This window comes from Cyprinus carpio, chromosome B9 (assembly GCF_018340385.1).
Source record: "Cyprinus carpio isolate SPL01 chromosome B9, ASM1834038v1, whole genome shotgun sequence".
Taxonomy (NCBI): Eukaryota; Metazoa; Chordata; class Actinopteri; order Cypriniformes; family Cyprinidae; genus Cyprinus; species Cyprinus carpio.
This window is the reverse complement of record NC_056605.1, coordinates 3,192,550-3,213,259: the sequence shown is the minus strand read 5'-3', so window position 1 is coordinate 3,213,259 and position 20,710 is coordinate 3,192,550. Positions and strand designations below refer to the sequence as shown.

Here is a 20,710-nt window from a genome sequence, read left to right as displayed (position 1 = left end):
TCAAATGGAAGAACTTTTCCGGAATGTGGAGAGACTTTGGCAAGGTGATGCCATCCCACATAAGAACGAGAGATTGGCTGTACGATCAAAACAAGATCAGATGGCAATTGACTTGTTACAAGCCAGAACCACCAGAGTCATGGTAGATGGAGTAAACTGCTATGCAACACCGCTGCTAAGGAAAGCTAATATGCCTCACCTTCATGCCACGAAGGACTCTGTCATGCCCAACCTGAGAAGCACAGAGCGACGACTGGCAAAGGATCCTGTGAAGGCAGCTACATACAATGAAGAGATCAAGAAACTGGAGAATTCTGGCTATGTAGTTAAGCTCACCATGGACTCTGTGACCACTGGAGGAGAATCATGGTTTATTCCCCACCACATGGTTCAACATAATGGAAAAAAACATGTGGTGTTCAACTGCTCCTTTGAACACAAGGGTCAAAACCTGAACCACTACCTCCTTGCCGGACCTACTCTCAGCCCTTCCCTTTTGGGAGTACTGTTGCGTTTCAGGGAGCATACTATTGCAGTAAGTGGAGATATAAAGGGTATGTTTCATCAGGTCCGCCTACTGCCTGATGACAACCTCTCCTCCGATTTGTCTGGCTTGATCTTGAACCCAGTAACCCTCCCAGCATTTATGAGTGGCAAGTGTTACCCTTTGGCAAAACCTGTAGCCCCTGCTGTGCCATTTATGCTGTACAGCGCCATGCTTTGGAGAACACGCAACAAGATGACACCCTCAGATCAATAGTTGAACGGAACTTTTACATAGACAACTGCCTCAAGAGTGTAAGGTTCCCGGATGATGCCAAACAGTTGGTGGATGGTTTACGTGGCCTTCTTAGCAGTGGTGGGTTTGAGATTCGTCAGTGGGCCTTCAACATACCAAATGTAATTGATCACCTTCCTAGAGAGGCTCGTTCAGACAGCATTGAGCTTTGGCTATCACATGACAAGGTCGAACCACATGAATCCACTCTTGGCTTGAGATGGAATTATGACGCAGACATCCTCTTCTACAAACAACCCCCAGTACCAAAAAACACACACACTCTGCGGCACATTTATAAGGTGACAGCAAGCCAATACGACCCTCTGGGATTCATTCTCCCTTTCACCTCCCGTGCTAAAATTCTGATCCAACAGTTGTGGAACAAACAAAGAGATTGGGACGACCCCATGTTGCCAACAGACCTATTGAAAGCCTGGAACGAGTGGGAGAATGAGCTCCCCATCCTTTCTGAAGTTACACTTCCACGGTGCTATGTTTCAGCAGATATGGACAAACCCAATGTTACAAGACACATTCATATCTTCTGTAATGTTTCAGAACAAGCGTATGGCTCTGTTTCATACCTCAGAACTGAAGATGAAGAGGGTAAAATTCAGCTTGCATTCCTGATCGCCAGATCCAAAGTTGCCCCCAAACGCAAACAAACTGTTCCGAGACTCGAGCTATGTGCAGCTCTTACTGGTGCCCAACTATCCAAGTTGCTAGAAAACGAACTCACAATTGATATCAACCGAGTGGTCTTGTGGTCTGATTCGACCACAGTTCTTTCATGGATAAAATCTGAATCCTGCACCTTTAAAGTCTTTGTAGGGACTAGGATAGCAGAAATTCAAGACCTAACTGACCAACATGAATGGCGATATGTAGACTCTCCTAGAAACCCTGCAGATGATCTCACAAGGGGGCGCCACCTAATAGAGCTTGCAACACCAAACAGATGGAGTCAAGGCCCACCATTCTTACTACAAGCCGAATCCAAGTGGCCAGCTATGCCAACCTTTAAAACCCCTGAGGATGAAGTGGAAAAGAGGAAAAGTGTATTCTGTGGTGTCTCAAGAATGTCAAATCCCTTAGAACCCAGTGAGTACAGTTCCTGGAAAGACCTAGTTGAAGCCACAGTCCAGCACAGCCAAAGTGACTCAAACCAATCCAGCTCACCTACAGCTAAAGACTATGTGACCGCAGAATGTCTCATCTTCCAAAATATTCAACAAACCAGCTACCCAGATGAATATGAACAACTAAAAGCTGGTAAGCCTGTATCCACTACAAGCCGCTTACTCACTTTAGCCCCAGAGTTTGACGAATCCAGTCAACTTATACGGGTCGGAGGATGTCTACGTCGGGCTGAAGGTCTAGAACTCCAGACAATTCACCCAATAGTTCTGGATCCTCACCATCCGGCAACCAAACTACTCATACAGGACTATGACAGTAAGTTGTGTCACCCCGGACCGGAACGGGTATTTGCTGAAATGAGGAGAAATGTGTGGATACTAAGAGGTTGTGAGGCAATCCGAAAATCCCAACACAACTGCATAGAATGTCGTAAGTGGAAGGCAAAACCTCAGGTCCCTAAAATGGCTGATTTACCTCCAACACGTCTGAGACTCCACAAACCTCCCTTTTACAGCACTGGTATGGATTGTTTTGGGCCCTTCCAAATCAAGATAGGCAGACGCTGTGAAAAAAGATGGGGTATAATCTTTAAGTGTCTCACGACTCGATGTGTACACATTGAGGTCCTCACATCTATAGACACAGATTCCTTCCTTATGGCTCTGAGAAGATTTATAGCACGCCGAGGCACTCCCTCTGAACTGCTGTCTGACCAGGGCACTAACTTCCAGGGTGGAGAGAGAGAGCTAAGAGAGGCCCTAAAAAATTGTAGTCAAGAGCTTCAGCAACGTCTCGCCAAACAGAAAATCACATTCCTCTTCAACCCTCCTAATGCTCCTCACTTTGGTGGCATCTGGGAAAGAGAGATCCGATCCCTTAAAAATGCCCTCCGTACAGTAGTAGGTGCACAAACAGTGACAGAAGAAGTGCTTCAAACAGTGCTTATTGAGATAGAGGGAATTCTCAATAGTAAGCCCCTTGGATATGTCTCTTCCAATGTAGCTGATTTGGACCCGGTTACCTCAAATCTCCTGCTCATGGGGCGGCCAGACAGCTCTCTACCTCAAGTGACATACCCTGCTAACGAACTCATAGGACGACGCCGATGGAGACAGAGCCAAGTCCTCACTGATCATTTCTGGTCAAGCTTTGTGAGACACTACTTGCCTAACCTCCAACTGCGACACAAATGGCATACAGAAACTAAAAACCTTGCAGTTGGAGCTGTCGTAATGTTGGTTGACCCTCAACTACCACGGGCCCTCTGGTTAATCAGGAGAGTGGTCAGGACATTCCCTGGAGCAGATGGACAAGTAAGGTCTGTAGAGGTCCAAGTTAAGGGTCGACTATATACACGGCCTGTTACCCGTCTCATTACCCTACCAGAGATTGCTGATGAGAACGACACCAACGTCAAACTCACAGGCTCTTAACTTAGATTGAGAAACAAATGTGTCCCGCACATTTGGGGGTGGCAGTGTTAAGGAGATCTAACCAATCAGGGACCACTTTATGGATGACGTTGGAAAAGGACGATAGGTGGCGAGCTAGAAACTTCCCGACCTCTCCTGTCAGAGAGCGGAGTAAGAGAATGAATGCGTGTTCCTGAGTTCCTGATATTAATCTTTGAAGTTTGCCTAATTTGTGTGCGTTTATGCAAAAATATCACACATTTACAACAGTGAAGTCAGAATGTTCTGAATCCTGTGCTGTGTTTTTACTGACACCCTGAGGCGAGCACAATCTCCTGATCAGCACAATAGTTCAAACTTCCCTACACATAGATCAATTACAAAACTATACAGGTATTCAAGGGCAGGCTTTAAGATGGTTTAAATCCTTCCTGTCCGATCGCAACCACTTTGTTTATTTAAACAGGGAGTCATCTCATTTATCACCAGTAAAATATGGAGTGCCACAAGGATCTGTCATAGGTCCCCTGCTATTTTCAATATAAACAATAAAGCAAAAATTATTGCATAATTAAATTGGCTTCAGACATGGCTCATCCAGTCAGATTTTAGGAGCTCAACCATCTGTAGAAGAAGATGAATGAAGATGTATCCTCGGCACAGGACTGGCAGTGGCAGCATCTCTCTCTGTTCTTCAGAGAAACACGTTTCAGTCTTCAGTAACTTCAAGTACAGCATTACAATCCCAACAATATGAACAAATCAATTATAGGCTGCTTTGTTATTTGTTGTCCTTTATTTCTGCACTCTTTTCTCCACCTCTTTCTGTGATTGTAGTCTTGTTTGCTGTGGCAGACTGTCAGATCAGACACGTTTCGCCCTAATACACCTGACAGACAGTGCAGATGTCACATGGCATGAATGAATGAAGAAATTAATGACAGAGCTCACTGAGTTTGCAGACGTTGACGTCCTGTGGTGTCGTTATAGTCATTCAGGACACACCAGCAGTTATTCTGCAGAATCTCTGACTTTCTGTTGACTTTCTACACATATACAGTGGCCCCAAAACATACTTAGACACTTAAAAATACATTAACGTCTCTGCATTATCAAACCAAGTGGCATTTGTTTTAAAGATAGCAAACACACTTTTAAAGGAAAACATTGATAGAAATTGAACTAATAAAATAGATAACTATGTTTGTAAAATTGTGAGATACAAACATACAAAATTTGTGAGAACAAAAGTCAAATAAGAAAAGTGAGATAAAAAGTCACAAATACCTTATATTTTATTCTATGGCAGAAAAAAAAATTGAATTGGGAGACTCGGAATTGCGTGAAAGAAAGAAATTCTGTTTATAATATCTCATAATTCACTCTTTTCCCCACAGATTTGCAAGAAAAAGTCAAAATTGTTCAAATAAAAAGTTATTTTTTTATTACATAGTGGAAACAGGGGTTCCATATAACTGATTAAATGAAATCAACCAGTAATGTGACACTTTGTGGTTGTGAGTTTTGTGACATAGTAGTGCATCATGTTGATAGTTAGTGTGATTGTCTACACCTTTGGCTCCTCTGCTAGTGTAACTTCAAATATCCACCGAAAATCACCAAAACACCAGCTGAATAAAAGACATTAAACAAAAATTAGGAAGAAAAATGAAGGTAGTGAAGAGAAAAGCAGTTGTTGACGCTTGCTTTGCTATTTTATACCTACTGCCATGACATTCAGACATTTTTAAGTGTGGTTTCAAATAAGGTTCTTATATACAGTTATGAAGGTAATTCACCCCCCCAAAAAAGTTAATATTATTATTTTTAAATCATAAACAATGAAATGGTGCTGAAAATCAGAGAATAAATTAACTGAACATTTAATGAATGTTTGTTTAAAAGTATTTTAAAGGAAATTGTCCTCATTGTGTAAAACTGCTTTTTAGGGCCCTTCCCCTTTGAGATGTTTATGACAGCCCTGCACTCTCAAAGATGGATTTGACCTTATCTTATAGTGTCAGGCAATATCTGCATTTCAAAGCCTCTCATGGTTATGGAAAGTTTGAGGAATACCCTACAATGTCTTTCTTATTTTTGATCCACATCCTTGATATAATTCTTTCATTAAACACAGTTTATCAAACCAATAATGATACAATCATTAATTTGAATTCTCCTCAAGGAGGCAGATAACATTAGCACATGAAAAGTGATTCTTTGCGTTTGATCCCCCCTCAGAGAAACACAGAGACAAAAAGACATGAAGAGAGCAAGATAAGACTGTTATGAATGCCTCGCATTTCAAATTGTTTTCAACTTTGTTCTTTTAACAATTTATTTATTTATTAATTTTTTATTTTTGTACTTTTTCTCTAAATCTTTTATTCAACACCTCCATTCATGGACCTGCCGTGATGTTGGTGTAGATGAGAAATTCTGGACAAAACTCTCTCTGAGATGAGAAGGGCCGCACTGTGCACACAAACCGATTTGTGGCGCTGTTTTTTTTTTTTTTTTTTTTTTTTTCTTAAATTTGCATATCATTTGGTTCATCTGCAGTTGTTGACCCCTCAGGGCCCGCAAGAAAATGTAGACAGATCTTTTTCTCTCAAACACCCTCCATGTCTTCTCTTTCAATTCCTTTCAGGTCAAAAAAAAAAAAACCTTATTGCCTTATTGGCAAGGTTAAATTTTCAATATTTTCAAAGAATGAATAAATATTGCACACATATTCAAACACTTGCAATATTAGAGAGGTATTTACAAAACAAACTGTGGCTATCAGGTGATGTACATGAGTGTGTTTTTGAACGTAAATGTAAACACATGCAGATACAGGTCACTTTCCTCCTTTTTTATTATAAAGAATTTACATTTCTTGTCGCTACACTTTTACATTGCAGATATGGGATGTGGATTTCATTTGAAAGTGATATTGGTCATTTGAAATTACAGTCTGTCTTCTTTTGGTGGCCCTTGTTTGTCCGTTTTATGGCACGTTTTGTTTGTTGAGTGAGTACTTGGTTGGGTTTTCAGATGCATATCTGTGTTTGTTGCCAATTGCAACAGTATTTCATTTTGATTTGATGGTGGTTTTCAAGGTACATATTAGTACCTAAAGTGTACATATTAGTACCTAAAAGGTTTCTCTGAGAGTGTGGTACCTGTAATATTATTACTGAAATCTTTTTTGTATTAGTTACACTACTAGTTAATGCACAAAGTAATACTATTGCTGTAACTAGTAACTGCCCAATATTGCTTATAACAAACACTCATTCGGCAGATTTGGGTTTTGGAATTCATTTTTATGTTCAACTGAAAGTGTAGATTTATTTCGGTCTTACTTTATTTTAAGGTCCAATTCTTGCTATTAACAAACCGTTGACTACAACTTTTACCTCAATAAACTCCTAATTTGCTGCTTATTAATAGTCAATATGTATTAAGTATTGGGTAAGGTTAAGTATGTAGAATATGGTCTATGTGCTTAATAAGCACTAATATACAGCCAATATGTTAATAATAGGCATACTAATAAGCCACTAGTTAATATTGAGAATTGATCCCTATGCTAAAGAATTACCTTTATTTCTTGTTTGTTACAAAGTACATGTGACTTTAAATATACGATTAACAAAATGAATTAATGCGTAATTATAAATGACAGTAATTCCTATGCCTGCAGACAGAGGCAGTGTAGATAAATGATCATCACAAAGATGTGTTAATAACACGTTTGGCTAGTGTGAGTGTGTCAGTGTGTGCATGCTGACTAGTTCTAGTTCTAATCATAGCTGGCCGTGTCCAGTTTTCTTGCACTTGGATGAGGCAGTAATGAGAATATTCTGCAAGCATTATTCCCCCGTCTGAGAATATTTAGTTCCTCTGAAAAGCGCCGGCTGAAATAGGTCACTCTAACACCCGCGAGTGCCTCTTTAAAGAACATCTAATCCATTAAGAGAGATCTTGTTCCCTAGATTATTCTGGCCCTGTTTTGCCATGGAAATCAATTTTGAACAAGCTCTCTAGTTTTCGTGCTTGCCTCTGAAGTTCGCCTTCACGGTGGAGACTGTTCTTCAGCAGGCATCCTCGGTTAACCGAGACAGCATCAACCGAAGAAACTCTGTGTGACGTGATGTTTAATAATCAGAAGCAGGTTGAGAATTAAACAGAGCTGTGGAACTGTCGAACACAATGCTTTTATTGACAAGCATAAGCTAGTAAGCTACCGATGATCCCTAACTTGTGTCTGCTCCGGTAAACAATGCAGGCCCTGCACCTGTGCTCTTTAATATCTCAATAACTCTCCATAAAACCAGGACGGCCTATTCTTTGCGCTCATTAAAGCGCTCTCTGCATCTGGAGCGCCCGACGATCTCTTTTAATGTGGTCTGCACACAGCGCCGAAGAGTTTCTCCCCTGTTTGTTCTAGAGCATGTGTTTTCTTTTCCAAGTATGTGGAGATATTTTGCAGCCGTAATCTTTAGATAGAGCGGTATTTATTGTCAGACAGCGCACTCTCTCATACTAATAGACAGGGTGGACTTCAAAGGGGGAACACAAATAGACTGGCATTGTCCTGTCTCTATATCCTCTAGAGTTCAAAGGAAGAGTTCTGAATAGCAGTGTTTCCAAAGCCTCTCTTTCAAACCTGCTGGGATGTAAAGCAGGTAACCTGCCATTGATACACAAGAACACACACACTCCTGCGTATATGTTCGTTTGCTATGCGAGCCGCATCGCGTAATCGCGCCGGGATAATAAGACTGGGAATGAAAGTAAACACTTTATTTTGCCGTCTTTGCTCGCCGCCTCTCAGAATAAACAGGTACTTTAGGATATTTGCAGATTAGCGGTGTGCTGCTTTTACGCTGACTGATGTGTGACAGACAGACAGGCATAAGAGCCAAACAGATGTCGGGTACAGGAGTGGGCGCCCTCCCTAAAGACCGATTTAATGAAGAACCGCGGAAAGAGAGCGGGGTAGAGGAGAAAGACAGAAGGAGAGAGCGGGGTAGCGTAAGATGTAGAAAGAGAAGGGCTGAGAGGGGGAGAAGGAGATAAAAGAGTGAGTGGAGTACGCACATCAAAGACTTGCTAATGATGCTGGATACCATTAGGGCTTGTAGTGGCCTTTGTTTCGGCTTCCTAACACCTGCAATTTGTTGAGGGCTTTCTATGCCCCGCTGAATTACCCACATTTGCATGAGCGCTGAGGGATAAAAGTGGGAGATTTTGCCCCGCTGCATTTGGACTTGAATGTGGGCTATGGCCAAATCTCGCCAATGTTCGGCATCTGTCTCAGGAGTAACTGAGCTATCAGCCAACTGGGTCCAAAAGACTTATCAAACTAGTCTTTACTTTGTCTGATGATTCACATGAACTTAAGTGTGTTTCCTCAGTGATGGGCTCTTTTAGAAACATTTTTCCAAAACTATCTGGAAACTTTTCACTGCTGCTTCATTTTTTTTTTTTTTTTTTTTTTTTTTGCATTTCAAAATGACTTTATGTGTACATTTCATTATTGTACCAAGATTTTTGCTTCTAAAATATAAAAATAATAATAATAAATCATATTGTTATAATAATAATAAATTAAATTGTAAAAGATTTATTGTTGTTTTTGAAAACTTTTATTTATTGAGGGTTTTTTATGCTGACCAATGCTCCGTTCATTTGATCAAAAATACAGTAAAAAAGTAATATTGTGTAATATTATTGCAATATAAGATAGCTTTATAGTTTCATATATTTTAAAATAATAATTAATTGTTTTGATCAAAGCCGAATTTGTAGCATCATTAATCCAGTCATCAGTGTCACGTGATCATTCAGAAATCATTCTTATATGCTAATTTGATGTTTAAAAAATAATGTTGAAAAAAGTTGTGTGCTGATTAATATTTTTATGGAAACTGTGATACACAAGTTCAACAGAACTGCAGTTATCTGATATGTAACAATCAATAAATAAAAACTTTAAAATTAGTGTTAGCAAGCAAAATGAAATGTTAAAAAAAACATTAAAAATGTTTTCCACCACAGAACGCTATAACAAAGACACAATGAAACAGAATGATGAATTTGTCCTTTGATGTATCTAAATCTACTGTTAAACACAACAATTAAATAGACTGTGAAAAGTGTGATTTAAGGGAGTTTATCTTTCCAAAACTTTTCCAGAAAATGCTGGATTCTGTAATCATGAGGTATGATCTGAAGACTGTCCTGCCATAAGGAAGCGCATGTAGCCCATATCTCCTGGAAATGAGCTAAAGTTTCTTTTCCTGCGGGGCTTGGATAGAGGTCTGGGGAAAATCAGAGCATGAAATTGCGATTAGCCCCTGTTGTTTGTGCAGACCAGGAATAGGCTACAGGACTTGGCATGGCCGAAGGTGTAACCTGTTTTGTTTGGCCTTGCTCAAGCCCTCCCAGATGGTGCTCGCAGCTGCCACTGAGTAAACGCAAGCAGGGCGAGCGCTGAGAGAAGAAGTGGCCAGGACCTGTTTACATTCAGGAGGCAAAACAACAGATCCTTCCCTTACAGTCAGGACAAGCCAGTCTCAGTTCAGACAGTTTCTTTCAGCTCATCATAATCATACACACATACCGATTATGGAAAGTAATTTACCTAATTCAGCTTGAAACATTAGCTTCTCTACACTAAGCACTACAGAAAATGAGTTCTGCCATCATAAAAAAAAAATGAAAGTGGTTGAATCCGTTTTATTTTAGTATCAATACAAGTTTTATTAATATTTTTAGTAGTAATTACTTTAGTAATTTTACTGTTTTTTTTTGTCAGTTTTTTTATACATATATTTAGCTATTTTAGTAAATCAAATTAAATGAGTGAAAATGAGAAATGTTTCCTGACAATTTTTTTTTATATATATATATATTTTATTTCAGTTAACATTTATTTCAAGTAATTAAACTTTTTCATGGTTTTAGGTTTAGTTTTAATTATTGACCCTGAGTTGGATGACTAAAGGCATTCATTATAATCCTTAAAATGCCAAACTAAATATTTAATATCTCAGTTTTGTCTGTCAAAACAGTTTGTTTATTTGAGTTCAAGTAAAATTTCAATGTTAATTATCTGGCTTTCTGTGATTAATTCAGCAGTGAAGAACGCCTCCATTGTCCCAAGGACAAAATCTGCACAGGGCTTCAAACCCCATCGGACCGAATCTAAAATGAGTAAAAATCCATAAACTAGATGTTCTGGCCCCTCTGATCACACTCGAGGAAGCCAGACGTGACCCCAACAATTACCCCGGGCCGGCGGGAACAGAGCGGGTCAGAGCTGCGATGCCACACACAGCGGTGAGCGGGTGTTTAAGGGGCGACCTCTCCCTCATCTCCTGACCCGAGGCCCGTCAGCACACCGCTCCAGCCTGAGCACAGGCAACAGGATCAGATTTCAGGGGAAAATGTTGGAAATTAGCAAGAGCAGAGTCAGGCTCAGAACACAATGGCAGCTTTCTGTCAGGGAGAGACTTCAAAGGGCCGCTGAGTGACTGCTCTGAGTTGGACTTTGTTGTAGATCACTGAGGAAATTCACAGATGTTTTCTCATACGAGACACCATTACTGAGGCTCTCACACCCAGTAGCCCCGAGCATTTCTCTGCCTTTCCATCTCTCCCGCTCTTGTGTGCGAGACAGATGTGGAAGCCCTTTTTTTCTTTTTTCAGACTTTTCGCTTTATTTTCTTCTGCTGTCTGTCCAGAGAACATGAAAAGTTCAGCTCTGACCTGTCCAAAAGAAGCCTTAAAAAATCAAGAAACTCACTGTTGATGCTTTCATCCAAAACTCACAGACAATGCTGTGATCCTGTCAGAAGACATCCATTAAAGTTGTGCATCACCACCAAACTCTTGCAGATTAGACATTTGCATGTGATTTGATTAAGCTCTTCCATTAACCCTATAAATCCTACTGTTTCTTGGCATCTAAATTATCAGCATGTTCAAAACTTAGCTGAAAAACCTGTTTACACAATCTACTGCATGCCTTCAGTCATCTTTTCAGCCAATTTTTCATCAAGTAATAGTCCATTTAATATGTAAAACCGTCCCCCTTCAGCTCGTGGTTCACATGTTTTTTTACTGTGAAATATTCTCTGATTTTTAGAAAGGTGATGTAAGAATAACTTTTAATTGTTAGTAATATTTCAAGATGAACACTTACTGGACTAAAGTTGCTTAGGCTTATTATTTGATTATCCATGTATTATTTTTAGAAAAATCATATTAAAATGTATCAAATATGATACAACTGGCTTTTGAGGAACATTATTTGTTCATCTCTCAAAAATCATTGAATTGCATTGCATTACATCTACGTCTGCTTTATTTTTTAAAGATCATTGATTTACATTACAAGCTATCAGAATTACACTTACACCATTAAATCTGTGCATTTATGTTTTATGTAACTGCTGAAAACTAATCACCCACTTTTTTTTCTTTTACAGATTGCCTTCTCCATCCTTTTGCTACGAAATGTGCTGTATACATATAATATAATGAAGGGTAATTATTTATGTACGCAATATTTTCTCAGTATTTGGATTGATGTATTTATTACGAAAGACAAATGTGCTATTTATCAGTTTTCTTGTAAAATAAAACAGACTCTCCATGGCAGCCTGTTGAACTGTTAATATTTAAAATAATATGTTGCCAAAAAACATGATTAGAAGAGAAATGGCTGACACACTGTGCTTCATTTGTTTCTTTTTTTTTTCTGTTTGGTCTGAGCTGTTTATGAGCGACAGACCACAGAACGAAGTGTGTACATCCTCTTGAGAGAAAGTGCTCAGCTTCTCAATCCAATCTTGCCAGCTGTTTTGTATCCTAATCTATCTAAAAATAAATAAATAAAATAAACAATATCAAGATTTGTCATTTGTTGTGTGCCGACTACTTTTAAAACTGCATGAACTGCAAAACCTAAATTAAGGTTGCCAAAAATGTAAACGTTTATGAGCCTGGGGCAGCCAGAAATATAGGTAATAAATATATATAGTTAAACACCATATAATTGGAGGTGACCGTTAAGAAGAATAAACAAAATTGTGCCCTCTTGCAATTCTCTATGGACTGTAGGGAAACTGAGATCTCCTCCCGGTGGGAAAATCCCCCTCCTCCCCCATTACTCTGTGAGAAACCTTAATCCCATCAAAAGAGCTGATCTGCTTCAACATCAACCACTCCAAACTGCTGGAAAGGGACAGTTTAAAAAGTCATAGATTAGACACATCTCTCTGTGGGTGTTTACATGTCTTGTTTTTTATTAAGTCTGCTGCTCACATTCGAAGCTGCACTGATATGACAGCCTGCAAAACTTCCAAACTCCTAAACACATCCTACTTTGGGGCACTTTTGGTTTTAGCACTCTTTTACGATGCTTAGTCCTTGATTCCTGTGATATTTGTGGAGGTGTGACATGCGCTGGAGACTGAAGGCTTGACTGGTTCAGGGCGGAGCAGGGGGAGGGGAACTGGAAAATGTTCAGACTTTCTCAAAGATTGGATCTCCTCCTCTTGCCAGCCTGCAAATCACACAACTACATCATCATCACCATCATGTCACCTCCACACCTTGATGGCTCGACGTTGACTTTCACGGGGTGTTGTGGGATTGTTCTTTCCTGAACGATTTGTCTCATCAACTGTGAAAACAATAAGCAGTCGCTTGTTATTTTTTGGTCTTTAATCACAAGCAATTAGTGCAACCAAAGAAAAACTGATTTGAGAGCTGCTTTGTTGACTTGTGCCAGAGACGACCGCATCCTATTTTTATTATTTGTTAAAAATTGTCTGTGAGAAAATTGCTGTCTGTGTTTCATACATATTTCACGGTTCATTATTACTGTTGTAACTAAATTAAAATGGCATTGTTGCATTTACTCACAGGACCGATTCCATCTATTTTATTTATTCGTTTCACAATTTTAATGTCTGCATGGTTGTGTTTATAATAGTGCTGTCAAACGATTAATCGCATCCAAAATAAAAGTTTTTGTTTACATAATATATGAGTGTGTACTTTGTATATTTATTATGTAGATATAAATACACATGCACATATATATTTAAGAAAACTGTTACGTTTATATATTAAATGTATTTATATATGAGTTATAAGTTATATGATTATAAATATATGCATGTAAATATTTTCTAAATATATGCTGTATGTTTGTGTCTTTATATATACATAGTTGCCTACATACAAATATTATCTGAACAAAAACTTTTATTTTGGATGCGATTAATCGTTTGACAGCACTAGTTTATATATTGCATATGTACAATATCAGTATATTTTATGACGTTATATCATAAATAACGGCTAATATGGCGAGTTCGCTGTGATTTTTGGAAAGAGCCAGCAAGTCAAGCTCCTTGTAAGTGATGTGTCCAATAAGGGACAGAAAAACTACGTGTGAACTCTCTACTGAGTCAAATGATTCGTTCCTTGTAAACCTGTACCAGATCTCTGGAGATAACACACAGTCCTATTGTCGCACAACAAATCCTTAATTACAGAAAGGGGGATCGGGTGACTCCGGCATCCAATAGCGGGGTCTCCAGGCGGCGAGGGGGTCTTTGATCAAGAAAATCCAATTATTTGTGTATATACATTTCCCACATAGTGATTACTTCATTAATTGTCCCGCCTTTATCCCCACACCCGTCCCATCCCCCCCCCTAATAATCAGCCCTTTTATCCAGACCAACAAACACACCATAGGAGCTTGTGTGTGGATTCAGAGGATTTGCTTCCCCCTCTCAAAGAGCCGCTCTTCTTTGATGATTGGGCAGCGGCGAACTTCAAAGTCATAAATCTCACTCCTGACTGGCTGGCGGCCCACCAAAGTCCTTATCAAATCCAAAGAAGTGATCCTTCACTCCCTCAGATAGTCCAGGGATAGCTGGAGGAGAGCAAGCGACGCGAGCGCACTTTCCGTGAGAACACGTATTCAAGTATTTCTGAAGAAGTGAATTTGGCTGCTTTTAACCCGCGAAGCTTGAGGAACTCGAGGAAGTGTTGCCATGGCAGCTGTGGCTGTGCTGAGGAACGACACACTACAGGCATTTCTTCAGGTTCGTGAGAAGTTTGAGATATTGCTGAAAATGTACTTCCTTTACTCGTGTGTCGCGGATAACGCATATAAAGGGCGCTTAGTGAACTCCGGAAGATCTACTTTATTTGGCGAGTGATTTTTCGGACGATTTCATATTTAACAACAATAATAATAATAATAATAATAAAATAAAAAAAATCCTCATAGCAAGACCGTAGGAGCTGTAGGACTTCCTTCATTGTTAACACGATGTTTTAATCCATGTAATTAGTAATTACAAAGTTTTTGAGAGTTTCAGTTCGATTTTCATCATCAGTAATTAAATGTAGTGGATCAAAAAGTGCAATAAACGTGCTTTGCACTTTATTTTAAATTTGTAACGCAGCAGTTAAGCTGCTTGTTTATATATATATATATATAGTTGACTTAATTAGAATGGTAAACATCTTAGATGAAACGTCATTTTTGACTGTAAACGTATTTCACTAATGCAGCTAAAGTTATGCATATTCAAAAAAACAAATGTCTTTTGCCCAACTTGAGAAGAGATTAAATGTGGTCATAGTTTCATTGGCTCATTTTAAAATCATATCCTTCATTAACACTGAGGTAAATTTGCTTTGTATGTATCATTGAACACAACATGTGGAAAAGTTTCCCCCAAAATCTGATCTTCAAAAAAAATTCTTTAAAAAAAAAAAAAAAAAGTTTTAACACAGCTCTTTCCTATGTTCCAGGATCGCACTCCCAACTCCTCGCCGGAAAACAGCAAACACTCTCCTCTGGCGCTTCTAGCGGCGACGTGTAACCGGATCGGTCATCATCACGGATCCACACCCACGGACTTTATTCAAGTTCCCTACGACACGACCCTCGGGTCTCCGTCACGGATATTCCACCCTTGGAGTAACGAGGCCAATACCCAGCCCTCGCTTTCCAACAATTCTTCCTTTGGACTGTCCTCCAAATCTCACCTGCAGGGCTCCTACACCACCCACCACGAGCTCCCGTTAACCCCTCCGGCCGACCCCACCTATCCTTATGACTTCTCTCCGGTCAAGATGTTGCCATGCTCCATGCAGTCGTTACAATCAAGCTGCCCGCCGACCTACGTCCCCGCCGTCACCTACGCAGCGCCGCCCCCCATCCCGCACGGTTTCGTCCCGGGACACTCAGGGCTAGTCCATCAGCAGCAGAGACAGCTGTCTCCAAACCCCGCGGAGGATATACCGTGGTGGAGCCTTCAGCAAGGAAACCACGTCAGCCACCCGGCGAGCCTCGGCCCGCACCGCTTCCCCATCCAGAGGGGCTTGGTGTTGGGACACACAGACTTTGCACAGTACCAGACTCAAATCGCAGCCCTCCTCCACACCAAATCCCCTCTGGCCACCGCCAGGCGCTGCCGGAGATGCCGGTGTCCTAACTGCCAGTCGTCCAGCTCCAGCGACGAGCCCGGGAAAAAGAAACAGCACATATGCCACATCCCCGGATGTGGGAAAGTATATGGCAAAACGTCCCACCTGAAGGCGCACCTGCGCTGGCACTCGGGAGAGAGACCCTTCGTGTGTAACTGGCTCTTCTGTGGGAAGAGCTTCACCCGATCGGACGAGTTACAGAGGCACCTGAGAACTCATACCGGGGAAAAACGCTTTGTGTGTCCGGACTGCTGCAAGAGGTTCATGAGGAGCGATCATTTGGCCAAACATGTGAAGACGCACCAGAACAAGAAGAGCAAAAGTCAGGAAAAAAACTCTGATTACGTCAAAAGAGAAGACCTGAGACCTGTGTAGTAGACTTGGAGGACCATAGACTAGTGCAATATATACAATCTTCAGGATCCTCATGAAGCGAAAAGTTTTTTTTTGGACTTGTAAATACAATTTTCAAGTCATTCTCAGTTCCTCGAGGAACCCTGGAAAATGTTTCCTGCCCCTGAGCTACTCAAAACATTAACAAGTTTTAACTTGTGTTCAGATCTCTGTCTTCGGTGGAAGATTTCTTTATTCTGTAAATATATTGATAGCTTTTGTTGAATGAAAGTGTCAGTTCTCGCTCCTTGTGGGGTGTTTTAGCATGCTATTGGAAACCATCTGTTAAACTTTCGAAATTATTGTGTGAAAATAAAGAATATGACTTGTACATGCCATTGAAACATAAGACGGTGAAGTGGAGTTATTAACAGTGGATAGATTTATTTTTTCAAGAGAAAAAATGTGAGTTAAACGGATGTCAAAGTTTGAATTTGAGTAAGTTTGAGTGTGTATCAAACGCTTAACAGAGAAACAGTGAAACTCTGTTAATAATGTCTAGAATGAGCCGAATGAAGCACTGTGAGATTCATCAGTTATTAGGATAAGTAGAGCTCTGATGTTCAGTTCAAAGGACAGCTTTTATACAGCATTATATGAGTTTAAGAACAAAGTCGGCAAAAATGACAATAAAGCAAACGCTAACTGACATCAGCTGTAGTTTTCTGTTTTTCGTAATGTCACTCATAAGCATTTTGTAGATGCTGTCAGTATTTGATATGTGAAATATATGAACATACAACAAGCCAACAAAAAAAACATTTAAGAAATAAATCACTGAATTGAATTTATTTTTTTTTTTTTTTTTTTTTTTTTTGCACTGCATCGAAATCCTAGAATAACAGTAATGAAATAACGTGACTAACTGTATAAAAGATGTGCTACTATCGTGTCAGGCTCCTAAGTTCATATTATACCATCTGTGTGACCCAATTAGAAAACAGAATATCAGAACAGTGCTCAGCTCCATCTTGATACAACATATTCAGATGCATTGCGAGTAATAGAAAAACCTCATTTCTATGCAGATTTTGATGTGCTCACATTCAGATCCTGATGTTATTTTTGCTGAACTGAAATCAAACTGAATCAGTTTTAACCTCAGTCTGTGCATTTACATTTTAACTAAGTGGTTTCTGGCAATTCACTCTAAATCGGAGTATTGTAGTTCTAATTAATTCTCTGTTATGAATTATACTGACCATTTTGCACGTTTTGCACAGTGAAAGACAGAACACATTTAAATTATTTTATTTATTTTTTTAATTAAGGGATAATTAAGGTTTCTACTTAAAGTTTCTATTATCTTGCATAAAACTACATCAGTTCTGAATACAGTATATTAAGTATGTGTGTATTATTGATAGTTGGATGGGGAATTTTTGGCACATAGAAAGATGTTCGTTCTTTGAACTCTATGGTGCAGTTTCTCCTGCAATAGTGCCTCCATTGGTAAAATCCTGGCACACATCACTGAACCCTTCTCTAATGTTGGCCCACTTACCTGTGTTAAGAAGATCTAGCGATGCTACTTGTTCTAGCTGAACTAGTTATGGTTAGTCTCTTAAGTCTCTAAAGAAAGGCAAAAACAGTAACACTTTATCTAGTGCCATACTGCTTTGATCATTATAACTGCACTTATAATGATTACAGTTTTGTCATAAATTGAAAAATATATTAATATTCTATGAAAACAGTTATTTTCCTATTTCTTGGACATACGATACAATAAAATTTGTTTCATATTTACTCACTCGGGACATGCACTGACAGGTTGTAAAACTGCAGAAATGTAGATTAAATCATAGATAAAAGTTTCTAACAGTTTCTCAAATGTTACTGACATCGTACCTCTTTATCCTTTAAAGTCCTAGAGAAAAAATATTTATTCATTATTGTTTCTTTATTATCCATTATTTTCCCCCTTTTAATACCATTTCAGGAAATCCATAATTCTAGTTTCCAAACTCCTAAGTCATCCAATCGCGTACTGGATCTTTATCCATCAACACCAGTGAGCTCAATATTTTTACAACACATTCTGAATTATGTAAAGGAGAAAATCCCTGATCACTGTTTGTTTGTTTTTTTTTTTTTTTTCAAAATTAATCCTAAAATGTAAATATGTTGATTGAACTTTATTATTAAAACAGATCTTCTGTCAAAATGAATAGTAATTTACTCAACAATAAACTGATTATTTTTATTTGTTGTACGTGTAAAACAAAAAGACTAATTATTCAGACATTCATTGTCATCTCTTCACATTCATTCATGTTTTTAGCTAGTAATTTCTTCCTAGAGTGATATAAAAATACATGAATAGTAAGTTAGGCCTTAAACTTCATGAGAAGCCTATACAAATTAGTTCAGCCATTCACTAAAGCATAAAAAGGTACAAATTGCAATAAGAGCGTATTGGTATTTGCTAACAATAGTAAATTAATCATGCTGTTACTAAACATTGCCAAAATGAATACCAAAATACAAACAGAGTATTTACTAACATAATCTTGATTTACAAAATAACATGTCATGTGCTTTAGTAGATGTGTCAGTTTTGTTTTGACTAGAATGAATAATAACTCACATGTCTCAAAATGTCCCAATATGAAGTTAAAACCAATCACTGAAGGATTTGCGCATGTGCCTTTTTTCAGGTACTGAGTAACATGTCTCAGTGTGCCTCTTCAGCAGCAAGCAGTGAGTTCTTCCCATAGGGCAGACAAGGCTGTTCCTCTCCTTCAGAGAGTGCGATATGGTCAGGCTATCACAGCAGCACATGTGGCGTTGCACGGAGGGACTGCTGGAGGGAGTTTGTGTTTAAGCCTCACCGTGACCTGATCTGAATGCCACACTCTGATCTTCCTTTGATGTCAGTCTGTTGAAAGTCTGGCAGAATCAGGCGTTTAGACACACATACTTAAGCATGCATACTTGCAATCTTACATGTGCTTGTTTATTTTAGAGTATTAAATGTGAAAAAAAAGAAAATAAACCCAGGCCTAGCTGAGCATCAAAGGTTGTTTGGGGTGTGTTTAAGAGCATCACTTCTGGCTGGAGAATGAAGCGATGCTTTGCACGGAAAGATTGATACATTTCTCACCTCAGTGTACCATGCTACTTTTCCTTTCCGTTCCTTTTTTTTCTCTCTCTCTCTCTCTCTAAACATCCAATTTATTTCGTTAAGCAGTGAGATGAAACATACTTTGGTATATTGAGACCTGATTTCTTATTGCTTTTCTAAAAGGATTACTACATATAAAAATATTGCATACACATTTTTTATTAAAACACAATTTTATTAAGCTAATTTACTAAGTGAAATACTTCCACTAAAATATATAGTCACTGTGCGGTATAGACACTGTGCAGTGCTACGATAAACAAGTCAAAGCTGTGACCAAAATGTTTTATTTACCAATCAGGGCCAAAACTATTCATTTATTCATTTAAATTCGCTATTGATTGATTGATTGATTGATTGATTGATTGATTGATTGATTGATTGATTGATTGATTGATTGATTGATTGATTGCAAGTTGAGTTGCATTCTGAACATTCTTTTTAGGCTATGAAATATTTCTGATTACCATCACTGGGATTATCATCATCATCATTATTTTTATTATCACTACTTACCTGTAGCCTATTAACTCTTGACCACATTCCAAAAAGTCAAATGTCTACAGTGTCTAAGAACAATGTTTTAATGCTATACAAACATAATGCAATTATTATTATTATTATTATTATTTAATTTTATTCCTTAATGGCATTATTTGCATAGATGAAGCAGGTGTGCGAGTGGACCGAGCTTTACGGACCGATACTAATATACCAGCGCCATCTTCCGTCGACTTGAGGTTCTGAAGCTGTAAAAAAGGATCATATTCTGCTTCTGTTCTGCTGCTTCTCACTGAAATTGCTATGGCGTGAATCAAGAACTATGACGTTGTTTTTCAAAATGAACGTTTATAATCGCATCCATACACCTACTGCAAGACCAAAAACCTTACAATGAAAGTTGCTTTAATTTGTAATGAACACCAATGTCTGTACTGCTGATGTCAAAATACGGATAGAAAATAAATTATTAGCTAAACTGTTAAAATTGAAGGTCTGAAGTTACTCGGTAAGCGTTTCTTTGATCAACAAACACATGAATGTAGAACCTGAGGTGTGACTGTCAATTCAAGACTCTGCTCAACAGAAAATGGTTCGCCGTTGATGAGGGTTCTTTGAGTGGGGAAAAAATAAAAAATAAATTGAACAACCTCTTTGTAAACAACAAACAGCGGGTATGAGTTTTCAGTTTGATTAATTAGCGGGTATTTTCCAGTCCTGCTGCAGATTTGAGTCACCGAGGGAGCTGTCCAGGTGCTGAAACGCCACGACACTCAATATGACAGAATCCAGCGATCAGTAGCCTATTGCTCCTACACAGTCGATGCATTCCTTCTT

At 38.9% G+C, this 20,710-nt stretch overlaps 1 protein-coding gene across 1 annotated transcript; it reads left to right on the top strand.

The window, feature by feature from the left end:
- The first annotated feature begins 14,143 nt into the window (after positions 1 to 14,143).
- Positions 14,144 to 16,894, top strand: LOC109085110 (transcription factor Sp5-like). The gene is made up of 2 exons (XM_042730639.1): positions 14,144 to 14,456; positions 15,175 to 16,894. Exons 1-2 carry the CDS (start codon positions 14,406 to 14,408, stop codon positions 16,225 to 16,227), a joined length of 1,104 nt encoding a protein of 367 aa, XP_042586573.1. The 5' UTR covers positions 14,144 to 14,405; the 3' UTR covers positions 16,228 to 16,894.
- The last annotated feature ends 3,816 nt before the right edge of the window (positions 16,895 to 20,710 follow it).